The sequence below is a fragment of the Pithys albifrons genome, chromosome 6 (assembly GCF_047495875.1).
Source record: "Pithys albifrons albifrons isolate INPA30051 chromosome 6, PitAlb_v1, whole genome shotgun sequence".
NCBI lineage: Eukaryota > Metazoa > Chordata > Aves > Passeriformes > Thamnophilidae > Pithys > Pithys albifrons.
In genome coordinates, this window is record NC_092463.1 from 45,768,471 (window position 1) to 45,786,999 (window position 18,529).

An 18,529-nucleotide genomic window follows, 5' to 3' on the forward strand; every position below is an offset into this window, starting at 1 on the left:
GACCAGCCCTAATCAGAATTACATGTGCTAAAGAGACATTTGGTAATTGTTTCCTAATAATATTACAGGCAACATGCTTCAAACTAATTAGTACAGAGGCTATTGTTGTTATTGACAAGGGATACACAAAATATATCTATATCATATGGAAAACTGCAAAAATGTAATTATTTAGGAGATATTGTGGAAAGGGTCTAACGTTCACACAGGTAGACATGATGGCCACACCCTTTCTCTGCTTTAATCAAACATTGTTTCTAAGATCTTCAAGAAAATACAGATGACACAATCACCCTACATTGCTTCATGAAAAAAATTATATTCTCATAAAACATACAATCTCTCAAATATGCCTGCTGCTTTACAGCATTTCCATTGATCTGGGTTACATTTATTTGAAGCTTTTCATGACAAAAGAATAACACAAACTGATCACAGAGTCTGACTTCCTCAGCATTTTTAGAAGAAATCCTCATACTTCCTAGGCACCAAGGATAGACCAAGACCCAATTTGTCTGCATGCTTCCTGAAGGATAGGCTGGATGTTGCTGGGTGCTGTGCTCTCCAAAGCTGTTGGTTCAGTGAGCCAGGAATAGTCACCAAGATCTTACTGGGTTGATCTTCCATTGAACCAAGTTGTTGACTGCTTCTGGAGGGAAGCTGAGTTGATCTCCAACTCCCAGAACATCTGTGGAGCCTGCAGGAGGCTGCAGGGCAGACAAGGTCACACAGCATTCACCTTGGCCTGGCTTAGAATTTGCAAACATTAAAAATGACCAACATTACTCTGCTGGTAATTACTTCTCTTCGACTAATAGCTAGTCTTACTTTTTATCCTCAGTCTGGAATCAAGTTTATTTTGGAAGCTTATGGCACAATTCAATGTGTTTTTAGCAATACTATTTCTAGTTACAATTTAGAGATGATATTTTCTTTCATTCTGATTAATCTGTTAAATAAATATGCAAATATATCAAGTGCTCTATATAAAAATACATACACACAACAAACAACCCCTCAAACAATAAAATCAAGATTAATAAAAATATGTACTATATTACACATATGAAATGGCCATCTAGTTTTGAAACTATAATGAAACAATTACACATGAATCACAGGACATAATCTAAAATGAACGAGCATATATAAAACAATGGCATTGCCTCTGTAAAGACAACTTGAGCATCTCCCTATTTAAAAATATATAAAGAACCCAACCAGTGTTATCTGTGCATTTGTAGCTTCTGAACATAAGGTAAATTAGGAAGAAGTTTGTGAATTTCTTCATTCAACATCTGAATAGGACATGAATAATGTCACAGACTTTTTCTTTTTTTTTTTTTAAGAGAAATTTAGCCTCCAAGACAATCAAATATTTTCTTTTCATTAGGACCTATATTCAAATAGGGTTTAAAGAGAGGAATAAATCTTACTCTGGATCTCCATACTTAGTGAAATGAGTACCTAACATCAGTTTAAACACAGCCTTCAAAAGATCATTTTGATTTATAGTGACAAATAGAAAAGCTTGTTTAAAAACATTACAGGGATTAAACAAAAATCAAGGCACTGTTCATAGATGAAATATGCTGACTTGCAGAAAGTCAGACAAAATCCTACATATATTTTAAAACCTCACCTTGTCTTGGGACCTTTTGCTCAGGTGTAAATTGCCCTGAGGAGATCTGCCTGCAGATACCAGGGCACTGAGCATCTCAATGAAACACATGGGTAACTGCTGGAGGGCTGTGACTCAGAAATATAATCAACAGTCTTGTGCTTTATGTTCCAGTAAAGATCAGTGCTAGCCAAAGTTAGTGTTTAGCTGGCTGAGTACTCATCCTCCGAACTTCTTCAGATGGAGAACATAAAATAACATGCTTTAGCAGAACAGTTTCAGAGTCAGATGCTGTAGTCAGTGAACAGGAACACTTGCATAACCCTGCTCCAGGCCATCCTTATCAGCTGACACAGACCACAGGTTGCAATTACTTAAATTGTTTTTACTTGTATTTTCTTGAGGCAGCCCAATCAGAAATTATCGTTCTCCCTCCATTCAAAAATGTGTGCTTAAAAATGGCACAGACCACTGGTAGTAAATAAATTTTTTTTCTGAAAATTCATATCAATACAATGCACAGCATCATAGCTTAATACAAATACTTCACATAAGAGATACAAAAGGACAAAACAAAAGCACAAAACAATGCAACTCAGCTACTCTACTATATTACATGTCTGGGAGAGTTTCCTTTCATTGTCTTTGATCTTTTCTGTAGAATTTAAATTTCTGGTACCAATAATTAATCAATGTTTCTTTTGGTGTTTTTTTAAAAAGCAGATTGAAAAAATGTAGATGAAATTCTGAGGAAATGAGTGAGATCACAGAAAAGCAACTTCTAAAATACCAGCAAACCGTTGAAACATAATAGTTACAGGGGAAACAATTTTACTAGATTCAGAATCTCCTAAATAAAATGGAGTAAAGTGTAAAATATCTAAGAAAATAGAGACCTATTCTTCAGGAATAAAATACTGTCATCTTCCCTAATGATCTCCAATTGCTTGATTTGTGCATGTGTGATAGAGCTGGGGTCATTTTGTTTTATTCATTATCTTAACTAACAGACTCATTAAAAACATGCACAAACTTGGTCCAATGAATGAGGGAGGGAAAAGACCAATGAACGTCTCAAAAACTCAAGGATAATTGTAGGGCTTGTTAGGATAATAAAGTATAGAAGTTTATTATATATCAGCTCATGTTTTCACCTCTATTTCCACTCCTGAGAAGACTTAATGTATGCCCAGAGTACCATTTAAAAATAGATATAAATAATTTTTTTCCCTTCCGGGTTTCTCTTATTGCAGACCAAGCCATACATAATTATAAAATGTCACTTTTTGTTTATACTGGCAGATTCAGAATGCACTCTCTACTTTTCCTGGCTGGAAGGCATTTCTGAAGGGTTCTGATGTTTCAGACATTGAAGAGCATGCCTTGTGAGTTTAAATTTGAGTGTTACACTTGACATTTTTACCTCACTTTCTCTTGTGCCATGGCAAATTTAGTACCTTAAATGTCTGCAAGACGGAGTGACTGGATATTCTTAAGCTCCACACAGTGAAGACCTTCCATTTGGGGAACATGACATAAACTTGTATGCCTTCTGCCGTCCAGGACACAGTGAGAATTCTCTGTGTAGGAACTGGGAACTGAGAACATTATGCAACACTTGGGGGCATATTTCAGAAAGCACATGTCAATTTTTTAACTCAGACACTGTAAAGTGATTAAAAAGTAATAAAATTTATGTTTATGTTCAAAAGACATCAGTAGCACAGTGCATCTGTGAATTCCTATTCAAGTTCCACATGATTTTGATTTCCCCAGCCCTGATCTATTTGGCAATTTGGTACCATTACACTCCAGTCTTCATGTCAAGCTCCTGATGATTTTGTGTTTCATTAACAGTTAGGAATTCGTCACATGCTTGTGTTCTGTCATTTGACTGTTCTTTATGAACTAAGTGCACCATTTCTTGTGATTTGCTGATGTCTCCATTTAATGCACTTGTCTTCCTGTCCTCCACTGCCCCTTTGCCATTGTTAATCACTAGCTTTTTCTTCTGCCCACATCTAGAAATAAATAGAAATAAAATACTATTAATAGAGACTAACAGAAATAAGAAAAAAAAAAAAGGAAGGTCAATATTTAGGAAGTGCAGACCTATACCACGCAATGTGCAAAGTTTCTCGTTTCTTCACATTGAACATTTTATTTTTTAAAGTATCCACCATTATATGCATAAAATTTGTCAGGAGCTCATTTATTAAATTTATATCTCTTGTTACTACATATAGGAACAACATTCATTACTGAATGCTTGAAATTTTTTTCTAACATTTGAATATACCCACATTTATGAACTTTGCATATATCCCACTATAAGGACAGTTTCTAAACACCTTTGAAAATACAGGAGTTCTTGAGAGAGTAGAAAATTTGGATCAATTTCTCACCTCATTATGCAAGACAACTCCCTTTTTCTTTTGTATTAGCATGTCAAGCCTAGAAGCCAACAAGCACTGAGAAAATACAGACAACTAGTCCTGCTGCCATCTGCAGCACAGTTCCTTATGTTGTTAAGGCAGGAAACAAGTCCTGTGCCTATAAAGTTACACTCACTGCAGTGATGCCCAATAAACTTTATGTGCAGCTCTGAATGAAAACACACACACACACTCCTTTAAAAAGTCATCAGTCCCAAACTGATGCATGCTGATCATCATGGGCTGTATATTCTCTGATGTGGTAAAAAAAGCACTAGTTACACAGCATTCAGATTTGCTTCACAATGTTGAGATGATTCTATGGCTATACAGTGTTGAACATCCTACTTGCCCTCAAACAGCCTTGTGTAAACTGAATATACAAAGCACAGCTCTCCTGAGAGGGACCATGTCTCCGTGAAGTTGTACTTTTAAGTGCTTCTTCTAAAATGAAGCATATTTTGCCTGAGTTACTAATTTGGCAGTTCAATTCTATTATGCTTCTGAAATACTATTTTTTTTTCAAGCTTACTTCATTATCATAGATGAGAGTTATTTTATCTGAAGTAGCTCAGTTCAATGTGCTTATGTTACACACACCCTTGGGAATGATTTCCTGCTCTGAAGTCATAAAATGCCAAAGGATACCAGGGAGGAGCTGTGGAGCTCCACAGCCTCTTGAAAGAGCAGCTCAGAGTGCTCTGCAACCAAGAGACTAGGAAAAAATTTTCTCACTGTTTCCTGAACAAAAATCTCAACATATTGTATGGTTACTATGATAAAAAAAAAGAGTCCAAATTCAACATTCAAGTAGCATTCAATAGTCACTATGTTAAAGGGCTCAATTTTAACATTCCAGTCACAAAAAGCTGTTGAAAACAATTGAAAAGTAACCTCAGAACAGCCCCTAGAGAAATGAAAGAGATAAGAAAACTATAGCCTATCCTTTAGGCTAGGGTTTTTTAAAATTTCCTGGTGAACTTTGCACAGATCACTGCATCTTTTCATTGCTCAGCCTCTTTATCTGTAAAGTGGAGTAAATAAAGCTACTAAGAGCTCTGATAGCAACGTTAGAATATATCCTTGTGACTGTCTGCTGTGATACTGATTCCTGTTTGGAAGGAACAGATTAATCCTGTGATAGGGATTGACTAATACAGCTCTTTACACTGTACACAGACAACACTGTTAAAGGTGGAGGATTATACCCCACTCAACCTGTGGTTGCTTCTCTCTATGTTCATCTCAAAATTTTCAGTCAGTGAACATGATTTTCCTATCAATAACTAATAGATGGAGAATATTAATTTTCTGTGAACTATATACAATTAATTTCCATGTACACGACCAAAGGATTTACACAGCTACTGACCTCACATGATTCCATGTGAGTGTGGAGGCTGATGTGTGATCTGTGCAGGACATGGTCACCTGGGTCCTCACACCCCAAGTCACCGAGCTTTGCAGAGGATGCTCTTTCCTGTGTTATGTTACTCTGCTCTTTGACCAAGCTTTGGAGCCTCCCAACGAAGAAAATAGTAAGGGAGAGTGTTTTGCAAATGTAAAGATGGACCTTACCTTCGACTGTTAACAGCAATGCACACTCCAAGAACCAATGCAAGTGCCACGAGAGCTGCAACAATAATCAGCCAATCTATAGGGAGAGATGAGAGAGGGGAGAAGAACATGTTACCATATCTCATATAGCTTTGCCATTTCACAGAACTGCAAGAACACAATCTCCTCTACTTTCTTTAAACTCTCAGACGTTTTTCCTATTTTGCATGAATGTTTGTTCATTTCACAAAGTGTTTCTGCACAAATGGATTACATTTTCATCATTCAACTACACACAGGCCAGCTCAGATTAAATATCCCATTGTTATCACCTGTAAGTACTGCACTTTGGTGGGCATAGATGAAAAGAAGCTGTATCACTGATTTACTCCAAGAGCAAAAGAAAAGGCTTAGCATGACACACTTACAATCCCAGGCATAGAAGCAGGATGACTTTAAGTCCATTTTTGTAAAGGAGGTTTCATGATCTTCCCAGTAGCCTATTCACTGCTACCATTATAGCCCTACTTCCATTACCTCTACCTTTGCAGAGGTCCTCTACAAAGAGATAACTCCTTTATTTTGTTTGTTTAAAACAAGTCTCCCTTGTTTAACAAGACTCATACACTCTATTTGAAACCCATGACTTCTTCTAATTAGTTAATTATTCTTAAGCTGTGGTAAAAAAAACTGATAAACATTCTTTTTGCAGCATGGTCTTCTTATATCTCCCTTCAGTTTGCTCTGAAAATGATGAGTTCTTAATATGTGTGTCAAAGGTTACCTTTCCAAAATTTTCTGTGTGTTCTTCTTAATTTTTTTCCTGTGTGAGTGAGTGAGCAATGCCTTGAACAGGAACAGAGCTTCAGCTCTTGACTTGGTAGGTCTAAGTAGAATGGAATAATTACTTTCTCTGTTTTAAAAATTACTTTACTGCTAATATGTTCCAGAATATATTAACATTCTTTTGCAACTGTATCATGGTGCTGGCTTCTTTTTATTTTGTTTTAATCTGCAAGCTCTATTCTGCAACACTCCTCTCAGCTATTATTTTTGCTGAACATTCTCATGTATATGATACTTTGTATAGATCCTTAGTGAGTTTTGCCTGATTTCCTATCAATTTATAAATATTACTTAAATCTTTATTCCATTCTCCAAATGCATGGTTTCTCTCATCTCAATATTGCTGGAAAATTATGTGAGTTACAACATATTCCATTTTTCAGACTGCTAGTGAAATGTTGAATATTATCTGATTCAGAACAAAGCCTGTACAACTGTGCTTGACCTCATTTTCATCTCTTGCTTTAGTTCATATGAATGCAATTCTGTACTTTTATTTTTAAAACATATGACTTCAAAAACCTACCTGGTACATGGGCCGACCTTGGTTGGGAATCTACTTTTGGTGTTGTGGTCTCTCCATGGAAAGTAGTGGATTCATAAGGTCCCTTGCGTGGTCCTTCATCACCATATATACCAGAGGTAGAGCCTAAAGAACAAAAAGACTGATCCATTAGGCCAAATAAGCTTAGTTAATGTTTAACTGTGAGGTACAAAGAGTACGACTTTCACAATTAAAACCCAACATATTCTAGAAAGTTCATGCTGAAGTAACTTATAGTATTGAAGTACCTATACTGAAAACTATTACACAGACTATAAACATCCCACTTATCTGGACTATGCATAGCTTTAGTATTTTGTAAGGCAAAACTCATGGCTTTTCCTTCTTATCGCTCTCATATGTTTCATCTTTTTTGAACTAAATTGTGCTTGTGACCATCTAGAAATTTTCTGAAGAAAATGTAAAGACATGAGTAGTGATAACTTTTTGAAGAGGCTTTTGTCGTACAAGTCAAACATCTTGTCTGTTCCATGGGGAAAAGAGAACGAGAACAGAAGAGAGAATTTTACTTTATTATTTAAACCTAATATGACCAATATGGAGAAATTTTGAAACTTTTAATTCTATTCCAACCCAGGATAAAACTGAATGTTAAAACTCTAATGCCCCCAATTAAATAGAATGATAGTTCTCTGAAGGGCTGTGAATTTGATAGCTATGGAGTGGGACTCTAAAACTTCAGAATATTTTTTCCTGACAAAAAATGCTGTCTGCAAACTCATATTTGAATCCTCTTGTCCTTGTAATTTGGTTCTAAGATGGTATGAGATCTTAAATCAAAGTCTATATTTCTAGTGTCTAGCATTTTCTGTCCTAGCCATACTGCTTAAACTTTTATGCAATTACCTTTCTGGCCCACACCGTTACCATAAGGGTATCCTAAGTGATAAAATTATCTGCAGAATATAGATACAGTAAAGCTTTTTGGGACAACTACTTCATTATCACTATGAAAAAGATATTGTAGATCTCCACTTCTCTGAACTCTTTCGGACTCTTATGGAGTAAATAAAGCACTGACTCTAATCAGCTGTAAAGTTCTTTTTTCTAATGCACATTGGAACTCACGTCTATCCAGTATTTCTGATCTCATTTCCTAATAACAGCTGGCAAATACAAAACTGAGAAGCATGTTTTTCCCCCTCTGTTAAGCTTAGCCAGCAAGCAGTTCATGAATCTTCCAGATGTTTCATTATTTTTATTAACAAGAAACTTATTGACTGGTATGTTGTTGGGTGCTACCTCACAACAAAGGACAGAGCAATAATTCAGCAGCTAAGGGTCCTGATCTAGCATCAAAGAAAGCTCACCAAGAGGAACATACTAACCTGTCTACCCCACATCTCAGCAGCTTTTTTTAAGGTGCTTTATATAATCCTTGAGAAATGCCAGAGCTTTTCCTTCACAAAGCCCCTTAAAAAGGCCCTTGAACATTTATTAAAATGTGTGAGAACTGTGACATTTGCTCTTCTCCTGAGCACTGGGAAGAAGAAGGAGTATTCAGTCTTGTCCCCTGCTGCTCCAGTTCTGGGGAGGTGCTTTTGTAAGGGGCAGTGAAGGATCCTCAAAAGCTCTCTACATTTCATTTTGATAACATATTTGATTTTTTTTCTACAGACAATTATTTTTTGGGTTCCTTCAGTGGACTGATTTGTTATTCAGTGGACACTTGGACATTTAGTATGATGTCAGACCACAACTTAAACATTGCTGTAGAAAAAAAGCAAGTGAAACAAAGTAGTATAGTACATCTAACCACTCATCTGTTCAGAGAAAGCTTTTAACTGTAATCTTCCAAAACGTTCATGAACCTTTCCCATTCATATGGGGCAACATCACAAATGAACAAACCATTCAAGAAATAAGCTATTTGATGACAATAATGTCCTAGTACTTCCCTTGTATTGTGTTTTTAAAAAGCACCAAGAGAAGGCAAATTAAAAAAGGAAGAGTTTTGAGAAAATGGCCTAATGAACCTTTTACCAGGGCACTGACAATACAGATTCAATGCAAGTATTCACATTGAAAATGATCTTCAAACCAGTTCTTACATGTTTTATGTGCTCAAAAGAGAAAGGTAGCAAACATTTTTTTCATAGTGTGTAATGTCTGCACATAAAATTAAGGCAGCAGCTTGGATTAATTAAGTGATTGGGGCCAGCAAAAGTCAAGAAATCAGTTTGTTGTAGTAGGCAGCCATTATGAAAAACAGATTTATCTTTCCAAAAAAATTCTATCAAATACATACTTTGTATTTATAGTGCTGTGCCTGTGTCAAAATGCTATAACAAGGCAATTTTGATAAAGTTGAATTTGTACAAAATTCTTGAAAAAAAATAGTAGGTCAAGTTCTATTTCACAATGTATGGATTATCATTAATTAATTAATAACAGAATTATCTTTAACGTTTCTGCTATATAGTCCTGTAAAAACATAGGTACATAATCTTGCTTATGTGCAAACAATGTCCACAAAGTATTGGCCAAATTCTGCTCTGGAATGGTTCCAATAACTTCCAAGAAAATGCACAAAAATTGCATTTGGATGAGCTGCATTTGGAAAACCCCCCAAACCTTACTGTTAGGATGATTATTTGTATGGAAACTACATTTGGAAATAAGGAAAAGTCCCTTCATTTCCTGTACAATTAGCATGTGACCACTCATAAAAAATACCAAAGTCTAGTATGTATAGTATAATAACCAAACATAGTTACTGTTATTTATCAGGAGAATAAACTTTTTTTTTTTTAAAAAGGTTGTTCTCAAATGAAAAGTCAGTTACAGCCCAGCTATAATTAATCAGTGGCAAGATATCAACAGCAAATACACCTAGAAAAAAAGGTGTCTGAAAGAATTATCTTTCTTTGCATACATATTCAACAAATGTAGGAGGGTTACATATGGAGAAAAAGTGACCGATAGTTAAGGGTTTCATAGCTATCATTTGTGCCCAGCAAAAAATGAGAAAGATACAATGCTACCACAAATGCATGGGCATGAGAAGACAGTTTACACTTCTTCACTTCATTAGTTGTATTACTCCATACTGATAATGCAAAGTGATTTGCAAAGTAGTATTTACAGGGTTTTACTAAATGCTTTTAGTAGGAAGAGTTACCCTTCATGACACCGTATCAGCAGGTTATAAACAATAAAAAAACCCGAAGAAGAAATCTTACTATGACAACAATTTACACTTATGGTTAACACACATGGGTTTGGACCATGGCCATTGTCCACAATAATAACTTACTGGTGGATAAATAAAAATATTTGGAAGTCATTATTCTTACTAGTAGTAAGAGGGGTCTGCAGTCGATTAAGATGGTCTTCAATATCTGGAAAAACTTCAGGTATCCAACTAACATGGGAACTATCTGTGGTCATTGCTTTTTCACGTTCCCTTCCAGATGGAGTGCCAGGTACCAGTGGCTTCTTGGTTGTTTTCTCTTGGTTAACATCCTCCACGGACTCTGTGACTGCCATTATGGTGGCATGATCAGCTTTAAAATGGAGCACTCACAAAACCACCACCAATATTTTTTCCACATTGTATTTCCATACTATGCCACAGCAAGCCAGAGAGAATGCCCATCTTCCTCATTTGAAACACAGAAGAAGGGAAGAAGACATGAAGGCCTCTCCTTCTTCTCCCACCCTGTCATTGTCTTCTGAGAGATGCTTAGTCAACACATCTATGCTCATAACATTAAAGCAAGATGTTGGCTACGTAGGCAGATCCCAGTGACAGGTGGACAGGGGAGGCCTTCAGAAGAGGAGACCACAGCAGCAACAACCTGACCCTGTAATTCAGGAATGAGAGGCCATACTGCAGCCAGACCTGTGTCAGTCTTGCCTGGTAATCCACAGGAGAAGTAAGAAACTGATGGCAGAACATATGGGATGTAATTCTGCTCTGATTGCCCTGCCCACATCACTGAGATACCACTCCCCCACGATGGTGCTGCTGCTGAGTCACAGGAGCAAGTCATCTGATTAACCTACCAGAGCACCTCCACCACACCAATCACAGTGCCAAAGCATATCAAGCCTTATCCCACTGCTGCACAAGAAAGGAAGAAGAGGCTGGGCATTCAGAATCACCAATGTGCATGTCCTGCAGAAGAGTTAGGAGGTCACCCAAAGATGTCCTTCAGCAAAGAACAGAAACCAGCAAGTGTCGCAGCAAGGAATCCCTTATACCAGAGATCGTACCACAGATTTTTGCATTGCAAGTTGACACCAAGAGCATAGATTCCCAGGATGAGAAAGACAGGGAAAAGAGTCAACTTCAGAAGAAATAATGTCTCATTTCACACAAGAATGAGAAATGAGTATGATCCATTATTCTTACTGGTACCTATCAGAGGAGAGTCATTATCAGCTTTGACCATACTGGCTGTGGTCCTGTGGAAAACTTCATCCCTGGGGACATCTGTGGGATTTGTGATGCTTTCAGAGCCCTGTCCTGGTTCATTATCTGAAGGCAGGGGTGCTTGAGTTGGGTCTTTGTGGTGGGCACCATCAGGAGAGGCAACAGCTGTTACCACGACGCGAGTTGCCCATATTTCCTGGGTTGCATCTTCTGGTACCAGAACATTGGTGGAGGCTGGGACTGTTGTAATTATGGCTAAGTTAATGTTAAAAATATTTTTAAAACTACATCTTACAATTTCCCCCATCTTTATTTAATTTAGTAATTTCTACTTTTTTATTTATTAGCCTTTGTAGAATATGTAGTGAGAAGCAAAAAACCAAAACCCACAAGGAAATAATATCTTCTGTATATGTCACACTTTTTGGATTATCTGTTCCTTCACTAATACTCTAATAATAAAGTTTAGTATCAGTTTAAAATTACACCACCAAAAGTCAACATCACTAAGCAAAATGAGAAACTAAAAGATGCATTAACAATGAAGCTTCAAGTGTTAGTTTTGAAAATACCTAGCAAACCCTACTTATAAGGAAGAAATAGTAATATTATTTTCACAATGAAATAAACATAAGAATTCCTGTTACACATGAATTATATTAGAATGATTTAATTTAAAACATTTGAATAAATTGCTAAATCATACTTGCATTTTCATATTTGCAATTGAACTGTCAAACCACATAAAGTTTAAAAAACAATGAACTGTGAAGATTTATTGAATCTCCATGTTTAGAAAACTGAGTAGGGGATAGAGAATACAACTGTATTCTAATCCACAAACTGTATCTTTAGTTTTCATAGCTTTTTTGCAAATCCTACATGTTGCAGATTTAAAAATCCTGATGAAAATGGATTTTGAAAAAGAAAAGGCAAAGCATAAATGCTAATTTTTCTATAGAATTTTTTTTAGAAAATGCAAAAAAGACGCAAAAAGTTCCAAAGCACTATGATGTCATAAAAACACATTATATTGTATTAAATAAAAGATCAGTATTTTGAACAAGGTTAATTTCAATTGGATAATATGCAGAGCTTAGGAATTTAAATTAGAACCTTGCAGAACAACGTGAACAAGCTCCAATAAATTATTTCAAGTTTTACAGTATTAAGAGAATATGTGGAAATATTAAGACCAGGAACAGTCAGACATGAAAAACTAATCTTATGATTTATTTATACCACTGGCCATTTCCACAAAACAATTGCTTTCTCAGTATCACCATCTACTGAAAATAAACATGAACAAAGTTGGGGGGCATATGAAACAGGGCACCCATGGAAAAAATACCCTTAAAATAAATAGCAATTCTTATTGGGATATTCACATGCAATAAAATCATAAAAACATTTGCACTGCAAGTTCACAACAAGAATGCGGATCTCCAAGATGAGGAAGACAGTGAAAGGACTCAGTTTCAGAAGAAATAATGCCTCATTTCCACACAGGCACGAGAAATTAGTATGAGCCGTTATTCTTACCAGTACCTGTCAGAGAAGAGTCATTATCAGCTTTGATCATACTGGCTGTGGTCCTGTGGAGGACTTCATCCCCTGGGGTATCAGTGGGATTTGTGATGCCTTCAGAGCCCTGTCTTGTTTCATTATCTGAAGGCACAGGTGCTTGAGTTGGGTCTTTGTGGTGGGCATCATCAGGAGAGGCAACAGCTGTTACGATGGTTTAATAACAGATGATTTAAATATAGACTATTTAATTAATGTGAATTCCATCTGTATGCTGCTATGGCCTTCCCCTTCCCATCTCATTCAAGTCTCCTGTTCACCTTAAGCCATGTTACTCTTTTCTCACCACAAAAAAAGGGGAGCAAGGGAGACCTGTCCTGTACATCACCACTGCTCTGTCAAGGTTTTGATCGGACATTTTCATTTCCTCCTCTCCTCCACTTTTCTACTTAATTAAAAATATTCCCAAGGACAGTGGACACAGGGACACAGCAGTCATGAGGTTTTCCTGACCTGCATCCCAGGCTGACTCCAGAGCCGCAGCTGCTGGAACATTCTCATGTGATGTTACAGAATGTTTTACAGTACAGATATCAATACTGACAATAAAGAAGTATTGATTCTCTATTATTACTCAAGACACTGTAAATGATGATGAGTTACAGAAAATTACTATAATTCATTGTTCTTACTAGTAGTAAGAGGGGTCTGCAATCGGTTAAAATGGTCTTCAGTGTCTGAAAGAACTTCAGGTATCCAGCTGACACGGGAACCATCTGTGGTGTTTGCTTGTTCACTTTCCCTTCCAGGTGGAGTGCCAGGTACCAGTGGCTCATTGGTTGTTTTCTCTTGGTTAATATCCTCCATGGATTCTGTGATGGTGGCATGACCAGCTTTAAAATGGAGCACTCACAAAACCATCACCCAATATGGGATGTCACATTGTATTTCCATACCATGTCACAGCAAGCCAGAGAGAATGCCCACCTTCCTCATTCAAAACACAGAAGGAGGGGAGGAGACATGAAGGCCTCTCCTTCTTCTCCCACCCTGTCATTGTCTTCTGAGAGATGCTTTGTCAACACTTATGCTCACCACATTAAAGCAAGATGTTGGCTACATAGACAGATCCCAATGACAGGTGGAGAGGGGAAGCCTTCAGAAGAGGAGACCATATCATGTTTTTAGAACATTATTTGATGTTATGAATAGTATGTATTATATGAGACTGCATCATGATGTTGCATCATGACAGTTTTGTAAATTCCTTTCTTTCATCCTAATATGAACAAAAGTAACCACTATTTTGATAAAATCTAAGAAGTTAACACTGTTTCTCCTTATGAATATTCACAAATTAAATGCATTAACCTACTGATGTACAAATATACAAAAGCATGAATTCAAATTTAAGATAAAAACATTTTGGCAACACCAAATAATATAACTTATGTAATCATCTGGATGAAATTTCACAGCCATGCTTCACCAAGGAATGGAAAGCACCAAAAGTGGTATTGGCAAGGAAAGAACAAATGTTTATACAGACTAAAACTGAAAACTTCTGTCTCACCACCATCCAGACGGAGCTCAGAGAAAATTAATCACTTTGCAATTTATGTTGTTATTTTAAGAGACCAGTAATTACTCCTCTCTACAATTACGTGCAATATCTTTCTAGGACAGGGCATCAGAGGCAGAAGTGATGAAATATACATAACTGACACTATCTCTAGTACCTGTAGTGGAAGACTCTTGATCACGATTATTCCCTCTGGAAGGAGTAATTCTATCCAATGTAGCAGTCTGTGTTGCATAATCTTCTCTGTCGTCCCAACCTGGATACAGCAACGGGTCTTGCTCTGAGTCGTTCTGTTTGACCCCATGGTGGGAGACCATAGCTGTTATGATGATGGTGAAGCAATTATGAACTCAGTATACAAAGATCCATTTCTCATATTATTCTCCTCTTTGGATCTTGTCTCTGTGACAGGCCTTGCTCACATGCCTACTACATTTAATAGCAAAGAGAAGTAAAGCAGATTTGCTTCTCACCCTGGTTTATGTTTAGAAAAGCTGTCTACTGTTATCAGTAGGACCAACTCCTTCTCCAAACTGAGCATATGCTTTTCAGAATTAAGGTATCTTACTGTTTTTCAAAAATATTCCTCTGAATCTTGCTGTTGACTTTATACTGGTTGAATATCAAATCAATATCCACTGATAAAAAATTAAGAACCTTAAAGGCAGAAATATCTGCAAGGATATGATCCAACAGTAATATTTTAATAATGGAATTTGAGCGTATTAACTATCTTCAATTTTTCCCCCTCAAAATTTTACCGTTTGATCAGCTGTACCATCTCCAGGGAAACAGACAAGGAAGTATGACAAAAGGGAATAGTAAACATGCTACAGATTTCTGAACAGTGCACACAATAGATAAGACAGCATTCAACTGGAGATCATTTGCGATTGCAGTTATTTAGAAAAATATCATCCATATCAACCAATCTGTAGTTTTTATTAGACAGGTACATCAAAAGGGCACTCAAATCTTATATGGAACATAGCCCTCCTTGGCCCCTTCAACCCAATAATTAGAAATTTGCCACAGTGTGTTACAATTTTTATTGCAACTAGGCCACTACATATTACTATAGTAGTGTAGTACAATGTAGTGCAGTGTAGTATAGTACTGTGTAGTCTGGTAAGTATGGTATGGTATGGTGCTTACATATGTATCTTTCTCTGTCTCACATTGTATTTTACTGCATCGCCAGATTTTTAAAGGATGGTGATGAATAACACATCTGGGGTTGATATCTTAGAGGAATGTGGATTTAGGAACTACTGCAACAGTGAGCTACACAAAAATTTTGCTAATGCAATTACATTTAGTTGAATGAACTGAACCACATTCTACAACATCTAAATTATGTTTATGATAGGCTTGTCTTCAGAGACCTGTATTTATTGATCTGCAAGAGCAGATGATAACTGCATGACTTTCACTGTTGGCAATGCTTAGTACAAAACACCTGTCATTAACTAGTAAGCTTGGTACACTTGCAGGATCAGAAACTAATATATGCCAATTTTCAGTTACTATCTTTATCGTATAATTTGATTTTTTATGTTTCAATTGATTCAACCAATGGAGGAGAGAAGCCTCTTTCTTATTCTGTATCATGCTCCATTTTCTTCCCTTCATCACTGGTATCATCCCATCATAGTTCAAGAGTGGGGTGAGTAGATATTTTAGACAATTTTTTTAGATATAATTTCCATATTAAAAATTAATGAAAAAAAATCCCAGGTTCAATAATAACTGGCAACAGGGGAGTGAACACAGGTCCCAATGAATTATATATACAAGAGAAGTTATTATTTTCCCATTTAAACTTTCTCTGTTTCCTACAGACAAAACCCTGGCAAACTGGTTGCTAAAAGCTTGTGACTGCATGGCATACAACACAAAAGGTAAGAGACAGTTGCAGAAGGTTACAATACTAAAGGTCTTGATACATAAGCCAACCAGAATAGAAACAAGCACCCAGCGTCAGGTCTGAAGAATAATTTAAAACCAAAATTATCTTTTAATAATTAAAAAATAATGTAAAAGTAATATAATATCAGAATTGCTCAGGGTTATTCACAGAATCTGTGTTATGGCCTCAGAATGCAAAAATGTTACTTAAAAAATCCTAAAACTAAATATTTAAAAACCCTCATAATTTTCTAAAATATGACTTGTAATATTACCTGTAGGAGAAGATTCCTTTACAAAATAATTTTCACCTGCAACAGTGAACTCATGTTGTTCAACAGTGGTACTTGCAGGATTTTGTTCTCTACTGATCCCTCCAGAATGAACGCTGTGTAATAGTGGATGTTGGGTGGGTCCTGCATGCTTTTCATTTTCACTTGTAACTAGTACTGATAAGACGATGATTGAATCAGTGATGAAAATACCCAATATCAGTCATATTATTCTCATATCATGATTACATAACAAGGGTGCTTAGCTTTTGCGTTTTGGCTTTTTCTTTTTTTTTGCATTTGATGTGAAATGAAGGATGAAAAAACAAATAGTCCTTTAGAAAACCATCACCAGGACCAGAAGATTTAAGTGTGCCTGAAAGGATCCCAAAGACCAGTGGAAGAGAAAAGCTATCGGAGAAGCAGCAGAAGAGCACATAGAAACAAAAGCTTGCATCTCTATGTCATATTCATTAATACTAACTTAACTCTTCAGTCTGTGTATTCTGAGTTTTTAAAGTGAAAATGTTGATGAACTTCCTCTTTTGAGTTGATGTCTCAACTACACAATTATAAATCTGGCTCCAAGAAAATTGCAATTTCTTCTGAGACTGGAAAAATGAAATAAGCAGGTTCATATATTTGAAGTTGATAAGCAAATTTATTTTGAACTCAATAATAATTAAAGCTCACTCAATAAATTTACTGCTCACTCTTTAATTTGCTCTTGCTTACACAGCAGAAGATGTAGCCAGGAGGCAGCTGAAGTGCCACCATCATAAGAGGTTTTCTATTTATCAATCATTAAGAGGTTTGGAAAAGATACACCAGAAAACTGAAGATGAGCATTAGAACTCAGATGAAAATAGATTTGCTTTAGGTATTGAACCTTTCCAGTAGTGGTATATTGAAAGTAAAGCAAAGGTCCTCAATCAGAGCATGCAAAGAATGAGCTGGACTTGTAATATATGGTGTAAGTCACCAGCAAGAGAAACTTATGAAATTTTCCATAAAGAGAAAAACAGGAGAAATATTTATACACATTCAGGGAATGAAATATTCATAAAGAGAGCACTCAAGCAAATGTCATCCATTATTTTTAAATAAAATTTAATACATCTATATTATCTCATTTAGAAAAAGTTAATATTAACTAATGTATGAATACAACTGATGTAACAATAAGCCACAAATAAGAGAAAGTTACTGCAAAATTTTTTTCTAGGTGATTACAAGCCTTTTCTTATGACAATTTTATAAACCTTTACTGTTCAAAACAATCTCAGAACCAGAAGGACACAGCAAAAATAAGTTAAGAATGCACTCTATAAGCCTTTGCCCACAGAAGCTTTTAGGCTTGAATGCTTTGGTATCTCAGTTGGCTACTGGCACTAAAACTGCTAGCAAAATGTTCACATTTATCTGGAGGCACTATATATCCTTTGTAGGATAATTTCATGTATTTGAAACACTAACTCCCATTTTTGTTTTGTCTTCAGATTTTACAATAGAAATTTTGAAATGGAAAAAGGGAATTTTTTTCTCAACAGTGTGGGTCACTACAAGTTACTGTCTGCTCAGTTTTATTTCACTGCTAGCAGTGCAAATTTAAAATACCAGAAACATGACTTAAAGTGTAAATTAATGAACTTTAGATGCAAAAGATAGACTTGCAATGACAGATGAATGCTATAGATGCCACCTCTGAGGGCTCTAGTCCAAATAATGTAAAGGTATTACACTGAGCTGAGGCTAATCGTATGGGAATTACAAACATGAGTGTTACACTCTTCTGAATTGTCACAAATCTGAATATTATCTGAAATGCTTTATTGCTTTAC

General features: G+C 36.2%; 1 protein-coding gene across 14 annotated transcripts in view; it reads right to left on the reverse strand.

Moving 5' to 3' along the window:
• Positions 1-219: 219 nt before the first annotated feature.
• CD44 (CD44 molecule (IN blood group)) overlaps positions 220-18,529 on the reverse strand; it is a 55,739-nt gene continuing 37,429 nt past the window's right edge. For 5 of the 14 annotated variants that reach the window (XM_071558677.1, XM_071558673.1, XM_071558669.1 and 2 more), the window contains 9 exons: positions 16,692-16,865; positions 14,666-14,827; positions 13,619-13,798; positions 12,945-13,130; positions 11,388-11,657; positions 10,321-10,506; positions 6,986-7,108; positions 5,635-5,710; positions 220-3,642 (listed from right to left, as the gene is read on the reverse strand). In XM_071558677.1, coding sequence (XP_071414778.1) covers positions 3,426-3,642; positions 5,635-5,710; positions 6,986-7,108; positions 10,321-10,506; positions 11,388-11,657; positions 12,945-13,130; positions 13,619-13,798; positions 14,666-14,827; positions 16,692-16,865 — 1,574 coding nt within the window. In that variant the 3' untranslated portion in view covers positions 220-3,425. The remainder of the gene's footprint in view (positions 3,643-5,634; positions 5,711-6,985; positions 7,109-10,320; positions 10,507-11,387; positions 11,658-12,944; positions 13,131-13,618; positions 13,799-14,665; positions 14,828-16,691; positions 16,866-18,529) is intronic. The other 9 variants (XM_071558678.1, XM_071558675.1, XM_071558674.1 and 6 more) reach the window with 7 other exon arrangements.